This window comes from Myotis daubentonii, chromosome 1 (genome assembly GCF_963259705.1).
Source record: "Myotis daubentonii chromosome 1, mMyoDau2.1, whole genome shotgun sequence".
Taxonomy (NCBI): Eukaryota; Metazoa; Chordata; class Mammalia; order Chiroptera; family Vespertilionidae; genus Myotis; species Myotis daubentonii.
In genome coordinates, this window is record NC_081840.1 from 119,797,613 (window position 1) to 119,822,600 (window position 24,988).

General features: G+C 39.1%; 1 protein-coding gene and 1 non-coding gene across 9 annotated transcripts in view; both read right to left on the reverse strand.

The window, feature by feature from the left end:
• PRPF39 (pre-mRNA processing factor 39) overlaps nt 1-24,773 on the reverse strand; it is a 28,537-nt gene extending 3,764 nt beyond the window's left edge. Inside the window, exons 1-11 of one of the 8 annotated variants that reach the window (XM_059659171.1) lie at nt 24,618-24,773; nt 19,486-19,827; nt 18,904-19,029; nt 18,134-18,252; nt 10,380-10,547; nt 5,964-6,129; nt 5,180-5,287; nt 2,843-3,007; nt 2,405-2,531; nt 1,543-1,811; nt 503-687 (exon numbers count right to left, since the gene is read on the reverse strand). In XM_059659171.1, the coding sequence (XP_059515154.1) occupies nt 503-687; nt 1,543-1,811; nt 2,405-2,531; nt 2,843-3,007; nt 5,180-5,287; nt 5,964-6,129; nt 10,380-10,547; nt 18,134-18,252; nt 18,904-19,029; nt 19,486-19,803 (1,751 nt within the window). In that variant the 5' untranslated portion in view covers nt 19,804-19,827; nt 24,618-24,773. The other 7 variants (XM_059659207.1, XM_059659181.1, XM_059659189.1 and 4 more) reach the window with 7 other exon arrangements.
• On the reverse strand, nt 1,379-1,464 carry LOC132225224 (small nucleolar RNA SNORD127). The gene has a single exon (XR_009450821.1). It is a non-coding gene; the product is annotated as a small nucleolar RNA SNORD127 (small nucleolar RNA).
• Nucleotides 24,774-24,988: the final 215 nt, after the last annotated feature.

Below are 24,988 nucleotides of genomic sequence, written 5' to 3' on the forward strand. Positions count from 1 at the left end.
AAATCCCCCAGAGTGAATCCTTGTACCATCCTCAACTTTCAGCCTTTTACAATGCACAAAGATGAGGCCATTAGGTATCATCTGCAGAACCATTTCCATTCTCTTTTCCAATCTGAAATACAATGGCATTCTTCCAGATTAATCCATCCACCTTTAGTGGTCTATATACCAAATGTTTCTGTGTTTCAAGGTTCAATCCTTAATCCATTTCCTTTTTCATGGGATTGCTGCTTCCTGCCTTCCCTCATCCACTCATTGTTTAAATTACCATGCTAAAATTTTAAGAATACTTTGGAAGGAAACAGAAACCGTATGTCCTACGATTAAGCACATACATACATTTGCAAAACTGAATTACCTCAGATATACCTGATGAAAAAGTAACCTAGGCAAACATTTTAAATTTAACAATATATTAATTTGTACTAATCATCAAATTCCCAACCAAAACTATCAATGCTCATTTACTATTCAAATAGATAATATATAATTAAGATCTTACTTATTAACATCTGAACCAAAATCTTCAAGAAATTCCACTTTTCTCTGAGAAAATGTAATTCTCATTTTAACAGGTAATGAACCATGTATAGCTTTGTCAAAACAATTTAGGATATTTTCTTCATTTTGTTTGAGGTCACCACTATATTCCATTTCAAGTAAATTGAGATATAACTTTGTGTTCTCCTGTGTAAAAAGTAGTATCGTTAATAACATTTCTTAGATATTTTGATTAGACCACAGATATTTAAAATGCCCTAATTTTGATCTCTCAATTTAAAAAGTTCAACATTGAAAATTGTGTATTAAAATGTAATTTGTGTTACATGTTTTCAGCATTCACTGAATAAGAAAAAAACAATTAGCACATTGATAGCCCATCATCTTAGTTATTTCCCAAACAATATGTAAATTGTCCAATGCCAATAAATTAAAGCCCTATATTCTATCTTGAGTTTAATATGGCTTGACTTCCCATAACAAATATAAACTAAAACATGAAAAAAATGATCTCTGTACGTTCAATAGATTAAATCTTTACAACTGTAGATAATTAACTTAAACAGCTGGAAACAAACAGTTATAAACCTGTCTTACACAGACCTGGGGATCAGCTAAAAATGTAAAAAATGAGCTATTTCCCATACACTGCCTATCAACTGATACATAAAAAGGAGAATAATCCTTTGGAAAAGGAGAGTAATCTCACTGCTACAATTCCTGTAGGGTGGCTAAGTGCCATGCTTTTGTTCTCCCAAGATCCTCTACTCTACTTAATAATCAGTAAATCTGCTATACAATTTCTAAATGTGGAGAAAATAGAATGTAACAATGTCTGCAACCTTTTAATTGATAATTCAAATTTTTTTTTAAAGAATGGCAACGTCAGTTTAGAGGGACTGTTGTCTTCATTTAGTAATTAAATATATTACATACAGACCAAATCTTTCATCATAGTTGCCAAAATGAAAATTAAGAAACAGAACAAAAAAATGACCACTGGTTTTTCATGGAAGATACTCCAAAAACACAAATACATACTTTGTCTCTTTCAATTGCTTCCAAAAGCACCTTTTTTGATTTTGCAAGGTTTTTTTGTATTTTGAAAAGATGCCGGGCTAGTTTAATAGCATAAAACGATGATTCAGTATTCGATTTGGCATTCTTAATAGCATCTTGAAGCAAATGTTCAGCTTCTTCCATATTTCCATGTCGTCGTTCTAAACTTACTCTTCTCAAACGAACCATTGCCAATCCTAGAACACGTTCTTCAAATGTTCTCAAGATATTCCTGGCTTCATTAATATTACCTAGAAATAGTAATTAAATGTTTATGCTTTTGCTTAAACTTTTGAAATATCCTCTAAGCCAGGCATTGCCAAATAACAGCCCATAGGCTAAATCCAGCCTTCTGCCTGTTTTCTTAATGTTTCTTTTTTAATTGAAAAAAGTTTTTTTTTTCTTTTGAGAGAGAGAAAGGGAGAGAGAGAAACATCAATGATGACAGAATCATTGTTGGCTGCCTCCTGCACACCACCTACTGGGAATGGAGCCTGAAACCTGGGCATGTGCCCTGACCGGGAATTGAACTGTGACCTCCTGATTCACAGGTTGATGCTCAATCACTGAACCACACCGGCCGGGCTGCCTGTTTTTAATTTTTAAAAACTGGAACAGACTCTTTTATTTATGTATTATCTAAGGCTGCTTCTGGGCTACAATGGCAGAGTTCTGAGGTAAAAAGCTATACAGCTTGCAAAGCCTAAAGTCTTTAGTATCTGGCCCTTTACAGAAAAATTTTACTGACATTTACTTTACACTACACTATCCCTTAACATTCAATTCCTGTATCTTCATCCAGAAGTAAAATCCCCCAAAATATCAACTGTTTCCTCATTCTTACCCTGCTGTTCCTCAAAAGCTGCCCAAAGCATATGCACCACAGGTTTCTTTGGGAGATGAATAGTGCAAGCTCTGCTGAAGACATGCCTCACTCCTTCAATGCTATGGTTTTCCATGTACTTGGCATACTACATATAGAACAGAGGAAATACTGAATAATTTAAGTTGAACCAGCCATTAAATATGTGACAGAACGATAAAATTCTATTTTTAAACCCATTCAGCACCTTTATTGAACCACTAGACTAGTTTCTGTAAGGAAGGACGAAGAGAGGCAACGAGGTTGGCATATGCAGCAGTCAAATCTGGTTGCAAGCAGACCATCTCCTAATGCAACAGATATAGTTATATGAACAACATTCAACAGAAGTACAAAAAAGGTTAGTCACTAGTCAATGTTTATAATATATTCAAGTTTCAGAGCATGTAATTTTCTTACCTTAATCCAAAACTCCTCATAGAGGGCACATGATATGACACATCTTTCAAAGAGAACCACAACTCGTTCATGAGTCCCATTTTCAATTTCAAATTCTAAGTATTCTTTCCAGTTTTTTAATTGTGCCTTTTCCAATGGTTTCACATGAAAATAAGGTCTTTTAATCTGCAATAAAGTGACATGGCAATTAAAGTAAACCAACATTGCTCTAGCTGGTTTGGCTCAGTGGATAGAGCATCGGCCTGTGGACTGAGGGGTCCCAGGTTCGATTCTGGCCAACGGCACATGCCTGGGTTGCAGGCTCAATCCCCAGTGTGGGGTGTGCAGGAGGCAGCCGATCAATGAGTCTCTCTCATCATTGATGTTTCTCTCTCTCTCTCCCTCTCCCTTCCTCTCTGAAATCAAAATATATTAAAAAAAAAATAAAGTAAACCAACACCAAAATATGTATGACTACAGTAACAATGTTATTTAAATTATAAATATAATTGCGAATATACCAAAAATTTTAATATCTCATGACTTAAAAAAAAATACAAAAACATTTTAAATTAGAAGTCCTTAAATTCCTTAGGCTTTACAAACAGAAGAAACAGACTGTATTTTCCATTTTTTTAGTTATTTTAACAGAACTACACAATTTTTTTATATTTAGGAAATCTTATTCTTCGATTACTTTTAAATTTAACAATTACTCCTTCGGAACAGAAAGAAAATCAGTGGTTGCCTGGCCTAGGAGTGGGATGGGGGTTACTGCCTGGAAAGCGGCCAAGGGGATCTTTGGGATGACACAAGAGTACTATATCCTGATTATGTGGTGACTGTAATGCACAGACATTCGACAAAAATCATTTTACTAGCCAGTCACAAAAAAAACATACAGTTGGCCCTCCACATCCAAGGATTTGCATCCATGAATTTAACCAACCACGGATTGAAAGTATTATTTAAAAAAAAAAAAAAAATCCTAGAAAGTCCCAAAAAGAAAAACTTGAATTTGCCATACTCCAAGCACTATGCTGAATCCATGTGAATAAAATGATGTGTAGGCATGCCCTGCTGTATCCTATATGCAAACACTGCACCACTTTATATAAGAAACTTAAGCATCCAAGGATTTGGATACCCACAGGGGTCCTGGAACCAATCCTCTAAGGATATGAATACTGCACTATAGGATTTCATTCATACAAAAGGCCAGAACAGGAAAATCTGTAGGAACAGAAAGTACATTAGTAGTACTTTAGGGCTAGGGCTGGGGCTGAGGTTGGGAGATGTCAAGTGAGTAAATGAATAGAGGGGTGAGAGCTAAGGGTAAAAAGGGTTTCTTTTTGAGGTGAAGAAAATGTTCTAAAATTAACTGTAGTGCCTTGGTTCGTGTGGCTCAGTTGGTTGGAGCATCATCCCGTACACAGAAAGGGTCATGTTCGGGAGGCAACCAATCGATATTTCTCTCCCACATTGATGTCTGTCTGTCTCTCAAATGAATTTTCAAAAATTTTAAAAACTGACTGTAGTGACAGTTATAGTTTTCTGTGAATATATTATGAACTATTAAAGCAGGGGTCCTCAAACTTTTTAAACAGGGGGCCAGTTCACTGTCCCTCAGACCGTTGGAGGGCCGGACTATAGTTTAAAAAAAAAAAAACTATGAACAAATTCCTATGCACACTGCACATATCTTATTTTGAAGTAAAAAAACAAATGTTTTCGGTGGGCCGCATGTGGCCCGCGGGCCGTAGTTTGAGGACCCCTGTTAAAGTATATACTTTAAATGGTTGAACTATATAATATGGGAATTAATAAAGCTGTTAAAAAACAGAAATAAAAAATTAGATTGTGAAAAAAAAAAACCTCATTTCATTGTACACCTAAAATGGGTGTATTTTGTTATATGTGAAATATAACTCAGAGTGTTGTCCTGTACACTGAAAGGTCACAGATTTGATTCCCCGTCAGGAACATACCCAGGTTGCAGGTTCAATCCCCGGTTGGGGTTCATATGGGAGGAAACTGATTCATGTTTCTCTCTCTTTTCTCTTTGTCTCTCTCTTCCTCTCTATAGAAAATCAATAAAAACAACCTCAGGTGATGATTGAAAAAAAATTGAACAATAGTTAAAAGTATGATTCAGATTAAAGAAATGTAAGTCTGAATTTAATAAGTTTCTAAAATTGATAATGGAAAATGATAAAATTGATGATAGCAACAAATGGGAAGAATGTCGTATTAAGCAAATATAAAGAAAAAGTAGCAGTATAGACATTATTTGAAACTGAAAAATACATTATTCCTATTGCTATATTTTCAAGACAATTACAAAACAAAAACACTTACACCTTCTTCAAATGTCCACCTTTTACTAACTTCATGCTCATTATAATTAAACATTTCTTGATGAATTTCAATGATTCTGTGCCTCATGTTTTCTATTTCAGTAATTAGCTTGGGAAGAAAAAGAAAAAAATTTAAAATTACACAAGTTACATAATGAAATTTTAAAATATCACTACTTACATTTAGTATTATCCACACATACTTTAGTCTTAGAATACTGTTGGGTTTTAAACTGTTACTCAATTTTGTGCAAGTACAATGAACATAATAAAATTTGTAACAGAATTTCCTAACAAACCACCTTCCTATTATGTTTTTTAAATAGACTAGAGGCCCAGTGCACGAAAGGGGGGTCACTTACCCCGCCTGCAGCCTGTGGGATGGGGCCTAAATCGGCAGTTGGACATCCCTCTCTCAATCCAGGACCACTGGCTCCTAACCACTCTACCTGCCTGCCTGATCACCCCTAACTGCCTCTGCTTGCCAGTCTGGTCGCCCCCTAACTCTCCAAAAGAAAGTCGAATGTCCGGAAGATGTCCAGTCGACCCGGTCTAATTAGCATATTACCCTTTTATTAGTATAGATGGCTAGTACATCAAAATGTAGGCAAGATATTCCTTCTAAGCTATTTCCAGATGTCTCATAGTAAACCGTACCAGCTAAAGAATTCCAGCTGTCTTAATCAGAAATTAACTTCATATGAGCTACAAGTCATACAACACACACAGTTAAGGGATATTAAAGTTTACTTTCTCATGCTTGAAGGATTTTTAAGTCCAATTACCTTTGCTGGATCAGTTATGTCTTCAATTCCTGACGGCAGATCATCACCAGGAGGACCATCATCACCACTGTGTCCATTTACAGAAGCTAATTCCCTTCGCAGCTGAATAAACTGTTCACCAGTTAGAAGATCTCTAGGCAAGTTATTCTGTACATGCTCTTTAAATCTAAAGACAGACAATAAAAATATATGCTGTTAATTCCTATCACACATTACTCTTTCAAAGGACCTCTGACTTAAAGAAACCAAAACACAAAACCCTTTCTTCTTGCTATAGTAAAAACCTACAATTTGATAAAACAGTCTATAAACAGCTTCATTTTCTCCCTGCCTTTGCAATGGAACAGAGAAGGCATGGACAGGCATAAATTCAAATCCAATCTTGGTTTTCTCATTTGTAAAATGACACAATACCTATCTTGCAAAGTTACTGTAAAATTAAATGTAGTTATGCATATTTACATTATAAATGATCATTAATAAATGACCAGCAAATGTTTGTCTTTCCTTTCCCACCTGCCAATTATTCCTGAATCCAGATGTTTGTATCAAACACTCCAATAAAATTGCTCTAAAGTCATGAAGAATTTCTTACATGCAAAATTAAATGGATACCTGTTTCATACCTCGAACCTGGATGTGAGGGCGATCTAGCTGCGACATCTGTCACCCCATTGATCGCCAGGGTTGATTCGGCTGATCTGGCTGGCTAGGCGGGTGTCCCCCTCCTCCCTCACCAATCCATGTGCGTCCCTCCCGAAGCTGCGCCCTCGGTCGAAGGGGACGACCTTCCCCGCCCCCCAAGGAGAGGACCGGTCTTCGGTCAAGGGTATACGAGTAGCTGCGCTCCCCTGCTAGAACCTCCAAACAAGCTCTCAAGGTCCATACCTCGAACCTAATGATGTCTTCAGTATTTAAGGTTGATAACCACACCTCCCTTTTAGAACCTTCTTCACCTTGACTCTTTGGCTTTCCTCCAAGTCTCTGACTGCCCTTTGAGGGTTCCCCCTTACTATCTGCCCCTAAGTACTACATATTCCCAAGGATTCCACTCTGCATTTTCTTCTATTTTTATGTATTTCTCTGGCTGATCTTAGGAATAGTTTAAACATATTTCTCTGGCCAATATTGTTTGAAATGATAAGCATACTATGACTCAAAACTGTAACTCAACCCCAAACCTTTCTTCTAAATTCCACATTATATATGCAATTGCCAACACTCTACACATAGAAATATAGATTAATTATAAGCAGAGTGTTTTGAAAAAAGCTTTATTTCATTTTATTCCCTTAAACACATACAAATTTTAATAAAAAACATCCATTTGAGGAGCTAAATATCTACACTATCTCATTTTGGAAACTTATATACAAAAAATGTCTTAAACTAAGTATGTCATCTTCATCCAAAAATCAACATCCTTGGGGGATTTCTAATCTTGATTAAAGGTAATGCCAACAAATCAGTTCCCCATTTGGAATTTCCCACCTAACTTAATAATTAGATTCCACTGAATATCGGGTCTTAATGATTCTACCTTCTAAATACATCTTCATACCTTGCTCACTTTTCATCTAGATCAGCGGTTCTCAACCTGTGGGTCAAGACTCCTTTGGGGGTCGAACGACCCTTTCACAGGGGTCGCCTAAGACCATTGGAAAACACATATATAATTACATATTGTTTTTGTGATTAATCACTATGCTTTAATTATGTTCAATTTGTAACAATGAAATTGGGGGTCATCACAACATGAGGAACTGTATTAAAGGGTGGCGGCATTAGGAAGGTTGAGAACCACTGATCTAGATAAACGTAAACTGGTCTTCTAGCCCCTAGTCTCACAATTCTCATATCCAAACCAATACTACTATCAAAATCCTTATCAAAAAGTAAAAATGAATTCTGGCTAGACAGCTCAGTTGGTTAGAGCACTGTCCCCATATGCCAAGTTTCGGGTTCGATTCCCAGTCAAGTCACATAAAAAAAACCACCAATGAATGTATAAATAAGTGCAACAGCAAATTGATATTTCTCTCTCCCTTCTCTTTCTCTCACCAATAAATAAATTTTTTCAAACACAACACTAAACATGATCATAAGCATCTCCTGCCAAAATCATTTCAGTAGGTTTACCCTGTTGTCAAGCTAAAAATCTAACCCCTTAGATAAAGTCTTTCAGATTCTTATCGAGCCTTTGACCCAAGCCCACCTCTTCAATGTTATTATTAGACATGGTTTTCCATGTGGTTGTACATCATGTATCACATATTCCAACATTATTCCCCAAGTTTCTAAAAATTGATTTAGGCTATTGGCACCTGGATTTTTAAACTTTCACAAATGTATGTAAATGACACTGAAACTAATTTACATTATGCAAAGTAATAGATACAAAGCTCAATTTGACCCCGTTCAACAATGGAAGGAAAAAATGTAGACTGTCTTATTTTTATTATATATTTACCTTTTAATTTATTTTAGAGAGGAAGGGAGAGAGAAAGAGAGAGAGACATGGATGTGAGAGAGAAACATTGACCAGCTGGCTGCCTCCTGTATGAACCCCATCAAACCTGCAACCAGGGAATTTGCCCTGACCTCTTCACATCAATGTTTCTCTTTCTCACTCCTCTCCCTCTAAAATCAATAAAAACATAACCTCAGGTCAGGATTAAAGAAAAAGAGAAGAATGGCTGAGTGTTTAATATATAGTGAGCCCTATGCCTGGGTTGCTGGCTCAATCCTCAGTAGCGGGTGTACAGGTGGCAGCTGATCACTAATTCTCTCTCATCATTGATGTTTCTACCTATCTCTCCCTCTCCCTTCCTCTCTGAAATCAATAAAAATATATTTTTTAAAAACCATTAGAAAAAAAATATCCTCGGGTGAGGATTAACAATCTATACTAATAATAGAGGAGTATGCAAGTTGTCCGGATGCCATCACAGTAACAGTAACAACCAGCAGGCTGCATGGGGCGACCAGGTCAGCGGGTGTGTGTGTGGGGGGAGGGGCAGTAAGGAGTGACCAGGCTGGCGGGTGGGGGGTGGGCAGTTAGGGGTGATCAGGCTGGCGGGGGGGGGGGCGGGGGGGGGACAGGACAGGTAGAGGCGATCAGGCAAGCAGACAGGTGAGCAGTTAGGAGCCAGCGGTCCCGGATTGTGAGGATGTCTGACTGCCGGTTTAGGCCTGATCCCTGGGAGGGGTGCTTGGGCTAGACCAGCCGTGGGCAAACTACGGCCCGTTTGAAATGAATAAAACTAAAAAAAAAAAAAAAAAAAAAAAGACCATACCCTTTTATGTAATGATGTTTACTTTGAATTTATATTAGTTCACACAAACACTCCATCCATGCTTTTGTTCCGGCCCTCCGGTCCAGTTTAAGAACCCATTGTGGCCCTCGAGTCAAAAAGTTTGCCCACCCCTGGGCTAGACCCTTGGAGGTCAGGGACTGCCATTACTGTGAGGGAAAAACAGATCTCATCCCCAAGCAGCAGAGGCAGTACAGCCCTACTGAAGCCGCAGAGGCTCAAAACTGTGAGGCCACAGAGGAAAAGAAAAATCTTGCAATTCAGCACCATCTACTGGAGCAGAGTAGAAAGGCCTCCTCAGAGATAAATGGGAAAACAAAGGAGAACAATGAACGCCATGCATAACAACAACAACGACGAAGATGACGACCAGAAAGAAAATGAAAAATCCCCAGAAAACAGGCTGGAACACACGGAATTATGCGAGTTAAATGACAGAGATTTCAAGATTGCAGTTCTGAAAATGCTCAATGAGATGCGAGAAAATAAAAAAGCAACATAGTCATCATACTTTCTTGTCCAGAAAGACTCTCTGAGTCCATGTCAGTGGGATATTCTAAGTACACAGGAACATGGAATTAGCGGTTTTAACAGCTCTAATTAAAATGAAATGTTATCAATCATAATGGAAAATCACAGTAGAAAACAGAAATGAAATCATTTTGTTTTTTGAATATATGCAGGGCTTACTACATAAAATACATACATTGCTATTTTGGATCTAAGTTTTTACACGAATCACAAGGATATACTTTTAGTAAGTCATTAAGTTTTAAATAAGCATCTATTATGTGCCATGTACAGTGCTAGTTTAGTACTGCAGTGAATAATTACACTTAGATTCTATTTTCTCATTCTTTCATTAATCTGAAATACCTCAGACAAAAGATAGGAATCCTCTTGTTTCCTCATCTATAAAATGGATAAGGAGAACCTAAAGTCTAAACACAGTAACATTCCTAAACATTTCATAAGTTATATGGGAAAATATCTACATTTAAAAGTGCATAAAATATGATTATTGTGAAAGAAAATATATTCCTAAGTATTAGGAATTAATTACCTGAGTAATCAAAGGTATTTTAACAATTTTTCCACCTACCTCTGAAAATGATGACTATACAGCTGTGTTGGGATACCAAGAATACGATCATATATAGCTGTAACTTCTCTCAGGTTTCCCTGTTCATTCTCCCAGTTTATATACATTTCCCATAGTCTGTCAGAACGGAAATCTGTTCCTGCAGCTAGAACAGCATGCTCAAAAGTTCTGAAAAATTAAATTACCTTTAAATTATCTTTCTAAGATAAATGCACTTTCAAAATATTATGTCTATAACTTTGCAGCTCTGCAATATATACAAATATCAAATCATTATGTTGTACACCTCAAAGTGACATACAGTAGTTTCCCCTTATCCACAGGGAATTAGATCCAAGACCCCCATTAGATCCAAGACCCCCAGTAAAAGCACAAAGTACTAATCCCTAACTACAATGTTTTTTTTCCTACACATACATACCTCTGATAAAAGTTTAATTCATACATTAGGCACAAAAGTTAACTAATAAAAAATAGAACAATTATAATACAGTGGGGCCTTGACTTACGAGTGTCCCGACTAATGAGTTTTTTCGAGATACTAGCCGTCTCTTGGCCGATTTTTTGCTTTGAGTTGCCAACTAAAATTTGGGTTATGAGCCAGCTTTAGATACCCCACCGCTAGTTGGCGCAGCGAACGTCACAGTGAACGCCACAACATCAGCCCAGCATCATGTGTCTCACTCGTTCACTTTTTGATTTGACATACGAGTAATTTGAGTTACGAGCTCCGTCACAGAATGAATTAAACTCGTAAGTCAAGGCCCCACTGTATATTGTAATAAAGTTATGTCAATGTGTTCTCTCAGCAAATTAGCACATATTTCTTTTTCCTTTTTCATAATTTCATGGATAGAAAATTTGCTCTTACCGTAGATTTTAGTGACCTCAGCATACGACATTGTTTTCTTTCCTTATTAAGTCGACAACTTTCACCTTTTCACTTAAAGGAAGCATTTTACAGCTTTTCCTTGGCATACCTGAATCACCAGAATCACTACTCTTGTGCTTTGGGGCCAATATTTGGTAAAATAAGGATTACTTGAACACAAGCACTGAATACTGTGACAGCAATCTGATAACCTAGACAGCTACTCAAGTACAGTGTGGATACGATGGACAAAGGAATGATTCCCATCCTGGGCACACAAGAGCAGGAAGACACAAGATTTCTTCACACTACTCAGAACGGCGCACAATTTAAAACTTATTGTTTACTTCTGGAAATTTCCAATTAATATATTCAGACTGTAGTTGACTGCAGGAAACTGTGACAGTTCAAATCATGAATAAAAGGGCTACTACTGCAACATATGTCAATAAAACTTCAATTTTAAAAAAATTTAAAAATCAAATAGATAATGCTAAATTCAAAATAATATTCCATTGCTTCCCATACAAATAGAGATTAAAAGATAGAAGGAATTGCCCGGCCGGTGTGGAGTTCAGTGGTTGAGCGTCAATCTATGAACCAGGAAGTCAGGCTTTGATTCCCAGTCAGAGCACAAGCCAAGGTTGCAGGCTCATCCTCAGTAGGGGCATGCAGGAGGCAGCCAATAGATGATTCTCATCATTGATGTTTCTATCACTCTTTCCCTTCCTCTGAAATCAATAAAAACTTATTTGAAAAGAAAAAAAAAAGATAAAAGTAATAATAAGGAAGTGTATGACAGCAGTTTTAAAAAAGTGAGAAAAGCCCGGCCAGTGTGGTTCAGTGGTTCAGCACTGACCTATGAACTGGGAGGTCAGTTTGATTCCCAGTCAGGCACGTTGCCTGGGTTGGAGGCTTGATTCCCAGTGAGGGGCATGTAGGAGGCAGCCAATTGATGATCCTTTCTCATCATTAATGTTCCTATCTCTTTCTCCCTCTCCCTTCCTCTCTGAAATCAATAAAACAAAACAAAGTGAGAAACATAAAGGAAACAGATAAATGTACTGTTATGTAATTTTACCTTATATAAAATTACAATGCAAAACATACACACTGCAAACATATATTTATTTGTTAAACTTGAAATGCTTGTTGAATGGATTCATTTAGGGTAGAAGATAGGCACAATTATTATTATTAATTTAAATACTAATTTTCTGGGAAAATAACTCCAACAAGGGATCCAGCTGCCTTATAAGGTAATGATAAGTATACATATATTTTAAAACTCTCAAAAATCTCTCCTGATTCTAAAATCCCACAATTATAGTTCATTACAAAAACATATATTTTAAGTACCTAATTCATGTCAAAAGATTTCTGCAAGCAATGTTAAATCATTAGATTTGAAATTCAAATGAGATAAAACCATTAGATACATATTTTCAATGTAAATATTTTAGAATCAAGAGGGATTTTTAACAGTATAAAACTATACTACCTAAATTAATCTATAACTTTAACAGAATCCCAATCAAAGCTCTAACAAATTTTGGGTGAAAAGGAAAAACAAATTCTAGCATTCATCTGGAATACAAAAATGTAAAGTATTTTGTGTAAGGACAATGCAGCAGTTTTCCTGAAAAATATCAAAAGAAACTAGGAAGCCTAACTGGTTTGGCTCAGTGGATAGAGCGTCAGCCAGCGGAATGAAGGGTCCCAGGTTCGATTCCAGTCGGGGGCATATGCCTTGGTTGCGGGCACATCCCTGGTGGGGGTTATGCAGAAGGCAGCTGATTGATGTTTCCCTCTCATGATGTTTCTAACTCTCTATTCCTCTCCCTTCCTCTCTGTAAAAAAAAAAAAATCAATAAAATATATTTAAAGAAAAAAAAGAAACTAGGAAGCTATAGTATTAAAAGTATGGCACTAGCTGGGAACAGAAAAATGGATCAACAGAACATATCAAAGTATATTTGAGAATTTAGTCTATGGTAAAGGAGTATTTTTAGAATTAATGCAGAAAAGTTGGACTATTCAATATAATTGAAAAAAAATAAAGGGTTAATCTCTACTTCACAAAGGACACAAACTAAATGCCAGATGATTTTTAAAAAACTATTTTAAAAATTAGAAGAAAATACAAATTTATATATTCTTGGCAAGATAGGCACAAAAGTAAGAAACTAATAAAAGACTGAATACTGAACATTAAGGGAAAAAAGCCTCTATATGATAAAGATACCCTAAACAAATTAAAGGCTGTACCAAAACTGCAGGAAATGTTTAATATATATATATACAGATAAAGGATTAAAAGTGTGTGTGTATGGGTACATGCATACATGTATATATATATTTGTGTATGAAGTTTCTGAGACAGTGAAATACATGCTATTGCTCCTGCCGAAACCCAAAATGATCCAGTAAATCAGCGCTTCTCAACCTGTGGGTCGTGACCCTTTCACAGGGGTCGCCTAAGACCATCAGAAAACACATAGATAATTACATATTGTTTTTGTGATTAATCACTACGCTTTAATTATGTTCAATTTGTAACAATGAAATTGGGGGTCACCACATGAGGAACTGTATTAAAGGGTGGCGGCATTAGGAAGGATGCACTGCAGTAAATCAATGCATCAGACACTAAGAAAGTGGAGGGAGTTGGGAGAGGAAAATGATAAAAAGGTAACAAAATAAAGACAGAATGTTTAGGTCTGATTAATAAATGGTAAGAGACCTTAAATCTCGTTTCCTGCCCAGCTATGGGAATTCAGAAACTAGGTATATTTTCCCTGGAAGTTCAGGTTATCCTTTAATGAAAAAGAACTGCTTGACATAGGAACGATATAAAGATACCGCCCTGGCCAGTGTGTTCAGTGGTAAGAGCATCAGCTCTGCCTGCACCAAAGGATCACGGGTTTGATTCTCACCAAGGGCACATACCTGGGTTGAAGGTTCAATCCCCAACCCAGGTCAGGTCAGGTGCGGGAAGCAACCAATTGATGTGTCTCTCACACTGATGTGTTTTTTTCATTTCTTCTTTATCTCCCCCTCCCTCCATTCCTCCCACTCTCTGTAAAAGTCAATGGAAAAAATATGCTCAAGCGAAGATTAACCACAACAAGGTATAAAGATACTAACACTAGGAGTCCAACAAAAACTGGGTGGCCATTTGATCATTTACTGTGAAGCCCTCCAGGCCAGCTAAAATTGGACCCCCAATACAAAATACACAGAGCTTCTATTCAATTTATTAAAATCTAATCTTTAACATAAGCAGAAATCCAGAAATCAGACATGACAGAGATTAAAAAACAAAAAAACTTCAGAGGAAACAGTGCTAGGAGCAGACTTCAACTATCCTTAATACCCTCAAAGAAATGACCAAAAAAAAAAATATGCAGAAATATAACAATAGGAAGATATGAGAAAAGGAACAAAGAGGGTGTTGAAGTGGCTGATCAATGTTTCTTTCTCATGGATGTTTCCATATCTCTATCCCTCTCCCTTCTCTCTCTCAAATAAAAAAAAAAAAACCCACATGTTTTTTAAATAAATAAAAGCTTCCATGAGGCCCAGCCGGTATCGCTCAGTGGTGGAGCATTGACCCATGAACCAGAAGGTCACAGTTTGATTCACTGTCAGGGTATATGCCCGGTTTGTGGGCTCAATCCCCAGTAGGGGGCGTGCAGGAGGCAGTTAATCAATGTTCTCTTACTGGTGTTTCTATCTCTATCCCTCTCCCTTCCTGTCTCTCTAAAAAGTCAACAAAAACATATTTAAAAAAAAAAAGAAAGCTTCTTTGAGGAAAAACATGTCATATAAATATCAGAAGAATGGTATCATACTTATCAATACCAACATCAGAAGCTATAAATGACTCAAGAGATGCCTTCAAAGCCCTAAGGAAAAATTACTTTCAACTCTATACCCGACTGGACCATTAATTTGGGTGTTTCAGACATAAAAGTCTTAATTTCTTTTCTTTAAATCCCAAGCATCCTTCAGCAATAGGATGCTTTTCTATAAAACGTGGGCACATAAACCAAGAAAGAGTAGGATCTAATAAACTTTTTTTAAAATATATTTTTACTAGAGGCCCAGTGCACAGATTTGTGCACCAGTGGGGTCCCTCAGCCTGGCCTGTCCCCTCGCAATCTGGGACCCCTTGGAGAATGTCGGATAGCCAGACAGGAGGGAGCCCGATCCTGTGCATTGTCTGTAACCTGCTGGTCAGTGCACGTCATAGCGACCGATCATTCAGTTGCTTAGGCTTATATATAGAGAGATTGATTTCAGAGAGCAAGGGAGAGAGGGAGAGAGATAGAAACATCAATGATGAAAGAGAATCTGTAATCGGCTGCTTCCTGCATGCCCCCCACTGGGGATTGAGCCCACAACCCAGGCATGTGCCCTTGACCAGAATCTAACCCAGAACCCTTCAGTCCCCAGGCTTACACTCTATCCACTAAGCAAAACCAGTTAAGGTTCTAATAAACTCTTAATAGAGCCAGAAACCCAGGAATGAGGTAAAGACATATTCTAGAATCAGGATAAAGAAATCCCAAAATAATATCTGTATAACAGAAACAGAATAGAACAAGCAGTCCAGATTACAGAAGAGAAGGTCCCAGGAGGGATAGCTCCAAGAGGGAAGGGGAAAAAAATGGAATTTACAGACTTCAGAGTATAGTTCTCTTTTACAATTTTTATACTAAGTAGAATATTTTTAACTCCCCAAAATAGCTTACAAAGCATTTGTACATTATGTAAAGTAGTATTTAGTACTGACTATTGAAAGTAGCTGTTGGAAGGGGTGAAAGTTTTTAAATGTGCAAAGAAAAGCAGGCAAGTTGAATAATGGGGAGGAAGCAGTAATTAAATCCAGGAAAAACAAAAGGCTATGAAATCTATCCATTTGGAAAGATGAAGAATGAAAAAATAATATAAAAGTGAACTAAAATTTTTAGTTACCATTACAAAATTATGTCCTCAGCAAATGAAGAAAGCACTACTATATCACACATGTTAAAAAATACCATAAGAAACAGCTAAAATATCTGAAGAGGAGTGGAAAGACTGCTTTTTGTTACAAGCAGTTTAATACTGATTTTTTAAACATTTATAAGCTCCTATAATTAATAAGAAAAACATAATCCAAAAGTAAAAGGAGTAAATGGTATGAGGAGGCAATGTGAAAATGGCTTATCTATAATAATAAAAGTGTAATATGCAAATCGACCAAACGACCGAACAGCAGAATGACCATCCAGACGACCTTCCGGATGACCACGCTATGACACCCAGTGGCGCCAGGCCAGTCAAGGTGGGTGCGATGCGATTGGTCGGGGGCCCGGCCATCGCCCCATGATCGCCCTGCAGAGGGAAGCCTAGGCCACCAGCCGGCAAGGCGATCGATCAATCAGGGGACTCCACAATCGCCCCAAAGAGGGAGGCCCAGGCCACCGACTGGAGGTCTGGTGGGCAGGGCCTCCCTCTGTGGGGTGCGATAGATCGCCCCAAGAGGGAGGCCCAGGCTACCCCACGGTGGTGCTGCAGCGGGTGGGCCGGGCCTCCCTCTTTGGGATGATCCATCGAGGAACTCAGGCTGGGTGGGCGGGGCTACCTCTTTGGGGCGAATGATTGCAGGGCTTTCAGAATGAGAGGGCACAGGCCGGGCTGAGGGGACTGACACACACACACAGCGCACAAATTTTGTGCACCAGGCCTCTAGTATAAGGATACGAAAGATGGCAAACCAGGATAAACACTCTGGAGATATGTAAACTAAAATAATGTGCTACCACCTAAGGATAAAGAAAAATGTGGTCTGCTATGGGAAAATGACTACTCGCATACACTGTGGGAGTTTAAAATATCACTTCTAAAGAAACATTTGATAGAATTTAGCTGTGTGTTCCCTTTGACAGCGTTCCAATTCTAGCATGCTCTACATAAATACTGACTTGTAGAGACATTCACTGAAGCACTGGTTACTTCCTATGCATAAGAATTTGGTCAAATAAAATATAACACCTAGATACTGTAAAATACTTTGCAGTGGTTAAAAAAGTATGGTAGAGTTTCCAAAATATTCTGTTAAAAAAAAAAATCAGCCGAAACCGGTTTGGCTCAGTGGATAGAGTGTCGGCCTGCGGGCTGAAAGGTCCCAGGTTCGATTCCGGTCAAGGGCATGTACCTGGGTTGCGGGCACATCCCCAGTAGGAGATGTGCAGGAGGCAGCTGATCGATGTTCCTCTCTCATCGATGTTTCTAACTCTCTATCTCTCTCCCTTCCTCTCTGTAAAAAATCAATAAAATATATTTTAAAAAAAAATCAAAGGGTAATATGAACAAACATGTATAGCTGTGTGTATCTGAAAGAACACACACCAAGCCACTAACCACAAGGGGAGTAGAATTGGGAACTAAGAAAAGGGAGGTATAAAACGGAGGGGGAGCCCAGCTGGCATTGCCATGGTTGAGCATCTATGAACCAGAAGGTCACGGTTCAATTCCCAGTAGGAACACATTTCCAGGCTGTGAGCGCAATCCCCAGTAGGTGATGTACAGGAGGCAGCTGATCAGTGGTGCTCTCTCATCATTGATGTTTCTGTTTCTCTCTCCCTCCCTCTCCCTTCCTCTCTGAAATCAATAAAAATATACTATAAATAAATAAGTAAATGAAAGGGGAATTTATTTTCTGTTTTTTTATATAATCATACATACATTTATTACCTGTATTCTTTTTAAGTAGAGAAATTATATGGAACTTAAACTTTCGGTTGAGCATTCACAAATAGTTCTATTATCAATATAAGAATAACTGATTTCTAATTTATATCTTTGAACATGTGATTAACAGAGTTTCACATACCCTCTTATTGTACTGTTTGTCTCAGAATCCCCAGGATCCAATGTTTCTTTTAAGAAGTTTATATAATGTATCCAAAGGTCAACACTAAGAGGTATTGCCTGAAGCCCCCGTCGATACACCTAAGAAAAAAACAACAAAACTGTACTTCAAATATTTAATTATTTCTTAACAGAGAGGTAACACTGTGTTATCCGGTGAACCTTAGAAATACTAATTACTGGAATTTTGTTTAAATAATCTACCATTACCATTTGGGTGGAGGTTGGATAGAACATGGCAATGTTCTGATCCCCACGTGCAGAGTCTTGATCTTCAAAGCGCAGCAGTCCCTGCATTCTGACCGGGTTGTGTGGGCAGGCTTTGGGTTACAGACCATAGGGCACAGAACCATTAGAGCACCAATGACAGCGTCTGACCAAAAATGCAATAAGACGTAGCAAATGTGACTAGCAAACCAACTATATTGTTTGGAAAATGAGAAATAAATGTAAGTGAGAGAAAAGCCCTGCCCTACTTGTTAAGCTGCAGTGTAATACAGAGGCTTGCACTGCAAAGCTTGACAAACTGTAGAGGTTTAACGCACCTGCCAACAAAGAGAGAAAATATTAGCTACAAATGCCACAAGAGTGACAAATGCAAATAAAATACCCTATAAAATTGTTTGACCACAAATCGTAGGTACTGCCAGCCAAAGAAAAAAAAAAAGTCTTTGTTTTGTTATTTGGCTTACAGTACCTAATGGAAATTATTTTATTCAGTGATGTACGCACCTCGTCTGATTGTTTAATGTTGTCATGCCGCTTTTCAAGGTCTGCATACTTTTTCCAGTAACCATAGCAATACGGATAGTGTATGAAAAATTTGTCAAATGCTTTCCTGGCAGCCATCAAGTGATTCTGATGAAAATAAAATGAGGTGTTTAAATATCTTGGAAGTTTCTGTCACAAAAATATTTATTATTCCTTTCAAATGTATTATCTCAAATAAAAGAAATGGCAGGTTTAAAGACCACACACACACCCTGCAGTCCTTTTCCCTATGAATGCAATCTTATCCTTTGAAACAGAGGAACTAATTCTGCTAAACTACAAGGCAACCATTTATTCACAGATTTTATACAGATACACACATGCACAGCACTTACTACAAACATTAGACTTTGACTCTACTAAAACTAACTTTTCACTACACACCAATGCAATTTTTTTGAAGTTAAATAAGTGTAAATATCCAATGTGATGCAACTTAATCTGAAAAGTATAAAAAAGCAACTTTAATTACAAAACAGTAAGGCCCAGTCTAATAATGACTTGATTAATCTGTTCCTTTAGTCCCATTTAAAAGTTACTAACCTCCTGTTCTACATACTGAAGCAAATATACCCAGCCTGTAAAATCCTGAGGATTATTTTCTACAGTTTTCCAAAACTTTTCATATTCTGGAGGGAAATTTGCTTCTGTTTCTGCCACTGGAAGGTCCACAGCATTTGCTATTTCATTTTCATCTGTAGTTGCATTCACATTAGGAGATCCATCAGGTGACTGTTCCATTTCCGTGACATTCATAATTTCAGTACTGAAATCAGCAGACTGTTCTACCACTACCTCAGAACTGTTGCCTGTGCTGCCATTACTAGAATTTCTGTACTCATCCATGTGAGAATTCTGCATAGCTGTTTGTCTTCAGTTAATGACCTGTAGAAACAAAAATAAAGAAAAACATCTTCCAAATGTTTGTTTAGCATCATCAAAACCACCCTTTTTTAAAAATGATTTTTAGAGAGGAAGAAAGAGAGAGAAACATCAATGTGAGAGCAAAACATCAATCAGCAGCCTCCTGCATGCCCTTACCGGGGATCAAACCTGCAACAGAGCATTTGCCCTGACCAGGAATTGAACCAGCAACCTTTCAGTGCATGGGATGACACCCAACCAGCTGAGAAGCACCAGTAAGGGCAAAACCACCTTTTTATAAAACACAAGCTCTCATTAGCTATTAAAGAAATATAATAATTTGATTCTTGATATCTCTTATAACTCTTAATTAGGTTTATTAGTTTCTATATTATAAATGAAATTCTGTAACATAAATTTTCCAAAAATCTATTTTATTGTTGGGTGTTTAAATAAACACTAAATAACTAAGGACTTAGTTCCTTCATCCATAAAGCAAGTGAGGTTTGTGCCTGCTCCCTAAAGAAGCAATCATATCTGAATTCAATGTTTCTTAGCTAGCTAAAATTATAAAATTCAATGTCTGAATACCATCTTGCTATTAACCCTGGAAAACAGCAAGGTCTTTAATATCTGTTCTGAATGCTAAAGGGAAAATAACAAAAATTCTGATCATGGCCCTAGCCAGTTTGGCTCACTGGATAGAGCGTCGGACTGGGGACTGAAGAGTCCCGGGTTCAATTCCAGTCAAGGGCATATACCTTGGTTGCAGCCACATCCCCAGTAGGGGGTGTGCAGAGGCAGCTGATTGATGCTTCTCTCTCATCGATGTTTCTAACTCTCTATCCCTCTCCCTTCCTCTCTGTAAAAAATCAATAAAATATATTTTTTAAAAATTCTGATCATGGATATAAACGTTTTAGAGGGAAATTCTTCACTTAGCTCAGGATAAAGTTTTAGAAAAGAAAAGGTTACATTGTTGAAATATATTAATACATTTATAATAAAATTTAAATCCTAGCACCTAGGTTTGATTTTATTTTAGAAAATATAAATGAAGGTATTAAAAAATTTTAAGAGCCCTGGGCGGAGTAGCTAAGTTGGTTTGACATCGTTTGTGCACCAAAAGGTTACTGATTCGATTCCTGGTCAGGGCATATTCCCAAGTTATGGGCTCAATCCCCAGTAGGGGGTGTGCATGAGGCAGCAGATTGATGCTGCACTCTCAAATAGATGTCTCTCTCTCCCTCTTCCTTCTTCTCTCTCTAAACATCAATAAAATATATACATATTTTTTTTTTAATTACAAGAGTGACTTCTAAAGTGAATGTCATTAAAAACATATTTGTGCAAGTTCTATCATCTGGATAGTAATTATATAAAACTAGGGGCCCGGTGCACGAAATTCGTGCACTGGGTGGGTGGGGGGGGGAGTGTCCCTCAGCCTAGCCTGCCCCCTCTCACATACTGGGAAGCCCTCAGGTGTTGACCCCCATCACCCTCCAATCGCAGGATCGGCCCCTTGCCCAGGCCTGAAGCCTCTGGCTGAGGCGTCCGGCCCGGGCAGCGGGGACCCACAGCTGCAGTGGCCCTGCAATCGTGGGCTCCGCTTTAGGCCCAGGCAAGGGACCCCTAGCTCCCGGGACTGCCAGCTTCGACCGTGCCCAGCTCCCATCGCTGGCTCCACCCCTACTTCCTGCTATCACTGGCCAGGGCGGCAAAGGCGCCTGATTCTCTGATCATGGCTGGGGGGCAGGGCAAAGGCAGCCCCAGGGCCGTCTTTGCCCTGCCCCCCAGCTCTTAGCTCCCCCCTGGGTTTCCGATCACTGTCAGTGGCAGGGGGCTTCTTCCTGCTTTCCCTTTCGCCTCCCTGCATTGTGCCTACATATGCAAATTAACCGCCATCTTGTTGGCAGTTAACTGCCAATCTTAGCTGGCAGTTAATTTGCATATAGCCCTGATTAGCCAATGAAAAGGGTATCGTCGTACGCCAATTACCATTTTTCTCTTTTATTAGTATAGATTGTTCAAATTAAGTCAACTCATTGTTAAGGCCACCCTGTATAATGGGTTGCAGTCAAAATATTTGAAAAACATTGCTACACTATTACTATGGTAAATTAATAATACTAGAATATTAAATTCAGTGAGAACAGAGACCTTGGTTTTGTTTATACCTTTAACTTTTCATTTAGTTATGACATATACTTTTGACTAACATTATACTTTATACATTATACTTTTAACTAACAATTCTACCTACCAACGTAAAATTTGGAGGATGACTTAAATAATCCACACATAATTAAAGATGGGAAGTTTGCCCTGACTGTGTGGCTTGAAGTGTAGTACATACACCAAAAAGATTGCAGGTTCGATCCCCAGTTGGGGCACATATGAGAGGAAACTGACTGATGTTTCTTTACTTCTCTCTCCCTTAAAAAAAAAAAATCAGTCCTAACCGGTTTGGCTCAGTGGATAGAGCATCGGCCTGCAGACTCAAGGGTCCCGGGTTCGATTCTGGTCAAGGACATGTACCTTGTTGCGGGCACATCCCCAGTAGGGGAGTGTGCAGGAGGCAGCTGATCGATGTTTCTCTCTCATCGATGTTTCTAACTCTTTATCCCTCTCCCTTCCTCTCTGTAAAAAAATCAATAAAATATATTTTAAACAAAAATCAATAAATGATGTATCCTCAGGTGAGGGGGGGAAAAAAGGCAATTGTTAATTTTAAAAATACAGTAAGTTTGATCGAACACCTTTTTTTAAACTATATTTATGCCTATAGAGGTTAAGTGATTATTCTTTTCATAAACAGAGCAACACATAAAAATCTGAAGATGTTACTAAGGACTGAAAGTCAGGAGTTTGAGCAAAACAAATTAACTTTGCAATCTACAAGTTACTCTGTGCTTCATATGCAGATAAGCTAATTTTAAGGCTCAGGATGTAAGGAAAAGATACTATCATAGAAACATTTTTAGCAACTGTTTTCAGAGACTAAGTAGAATGGTCACAGATTATGTTCCAGAAATTGGAATGAACACACACACACACATATCTGTATCACTCAGGTGTTGTTTTTTAATCCTCATCTGAGGATATGTTTTTTTCTTTGATTTTAGAGAGAGGAAGGAAGAGGGGGAGAGAGAGAGAGAAACATTGATATCTCCCTAATGCACCCTGACCAGGGATCAAATCCAAAACCCAGGTATGTGCCCTAACTGGGAATGGAACCCCTGACCTTTACGTGTGTACCCATGATGCTCCAACCAACTGAGCCACACTAGCCAGGGCAATCACTCACGTTTTTTAGGGGAAAACAATCATCATTTGGCTAGAACTACCACTTTCTCCTTTGGCTATTTAAAAAAAAAATCCTGTTTAATGCAGAATTGTTAACGTACCACAGGAGGTTCTGTTCTTTTGCTTGAAAAACACAAACACACGTTTTATCATTTGATTTATAAAATCCCTTTTCTTATTCAAATATAAGTAAAAACAGTAGCAGACAGTGACACTAAAAAATTTCTGCTTTTCAATTAGCCATCTTTGGCCAACCTCTACTTTAGAGTTCGCAATCTAAGAAACAAGTCTTCAGTAGAATTCCTTTTGTTCACCTTTTCCCCACCAAAGACTGTAGAGTGGAAAGTTCCAACGTTTGCAACCCCAGAGTGTAGTTATAAATACGGTGGGGGTGGGGGGGTGGATACCCAACTGTAGTTGCTTCTTTTTTTTCAAGCCACTTAAGCTCCTATGGAGCCCAAAACACCCAAGTTCCAAAGTGAGCTCCATATTCATACTTCCATGATAAAACTTGCTTAAGTTTCAACCTTCCTTGTAGAAAAGTTTAAAGTATTCCTAAACAGACTGGACCAGTTGCCAAATAACTTGAAGTCCTCAAAGAGGAGGTACCCTGAATATCAAACTAAAAAGTAACAATCTCATGACATAAAGTCATCATCATCAATCACACGTTAAGAGCAGCACTACTTAAGTTAAGCAAGACATAATTCTTAAACAGATTTCTTCAAAAGACCCTTAATGTCGCCCTGGCCGGTTGGGCTGGGTGGATAGAGCAGAGCCTGGCCTGCGGACTGAAGGGTCCGGGTGGATTCTGGCCAAGGGCACGTGCGCGGGTTGCGGGCTCGATCCCCAGAGGGAGCGTGCAAGAGGCAGCTGATCAATGATTCTCACTCATCATTGATGTTTCTATCTCTCCCTCTCCCTTCCTCTCTAAAAACAAAAATATTTTTTTAGAAACGAACTTTAACGTCTAGTTTTTCTGCTTCTATTCTATCCTGCCAAAAGCTTCCACTTAATTTTGAGGTGCTGTGACTCAGGGCCCCAAAGATTTAGCTTATGCCGTCAGAATACGGAACGCGTCCTACAAGGCGCCTAAATTAAGCCTTATTAACAGAATTTGTATTTTCCCAATGTTCTGGGGTCTGCTATGGAGCCCTTCCAGTTCCAGTCGTCCCAGCCACACCGGTTTCCAGCTCTTGGGGAAGCAAGGGCTCCAGGCTTACCCCCAAACCGCTTCCTCAATCACGTGGAGGCCCACATTTCCAGGCCCGTCTGAGAAACGTTTAGTCTAAGAAAAGAAACCTCGCACTGCTCCACCCAACAGGTGGGGAGGCCAGAGGGCTGGACAGCTGGGCGCCCTGGCCGGGCCAGGCCGCAACACGGCGGGAGGGAGGCCCGGCCCGGCCCGACCCGGCGCGGCCCGGCGCGGCCTGAAAGCAGGCAGGCCCCCGCCAGCCCAGCCTCCCGCCCCCTCCGCCAATTCCCAGGCGCCCACCCCAGCTGACCTGACGGTGGAGGCGGCTCAATGCCATGAGCCGCAGACTGGGCGACGATGGCGCTTCCACGGCCTCAGCGCCCACAGCCGCCACTGCACCGCCACCAGCGCCACAACACCTACCCGGGAGAGAGAGCGCCGCGCATGCGCCGAGTGCTTGGGTCGCGAGGGAGTCACGTGATCGCGCGGCGTGCGTCCCGGCTTCGCTCGGGATCCAAGAGCCCCGCCCCGCCCCGCCCAGCCCCGCCCAGCGCAGCCCAGCCCAGCGCAGCCCAGCCCCGCCCCGCCCCGCCCCCAGGCTCCAGAGGCTGACGCAGCTGCTCAGCCAGTTTCCTTAGTGAATTCTTCCCAAAATGTAAGGGTTGTTAGGTCCTTTCACAC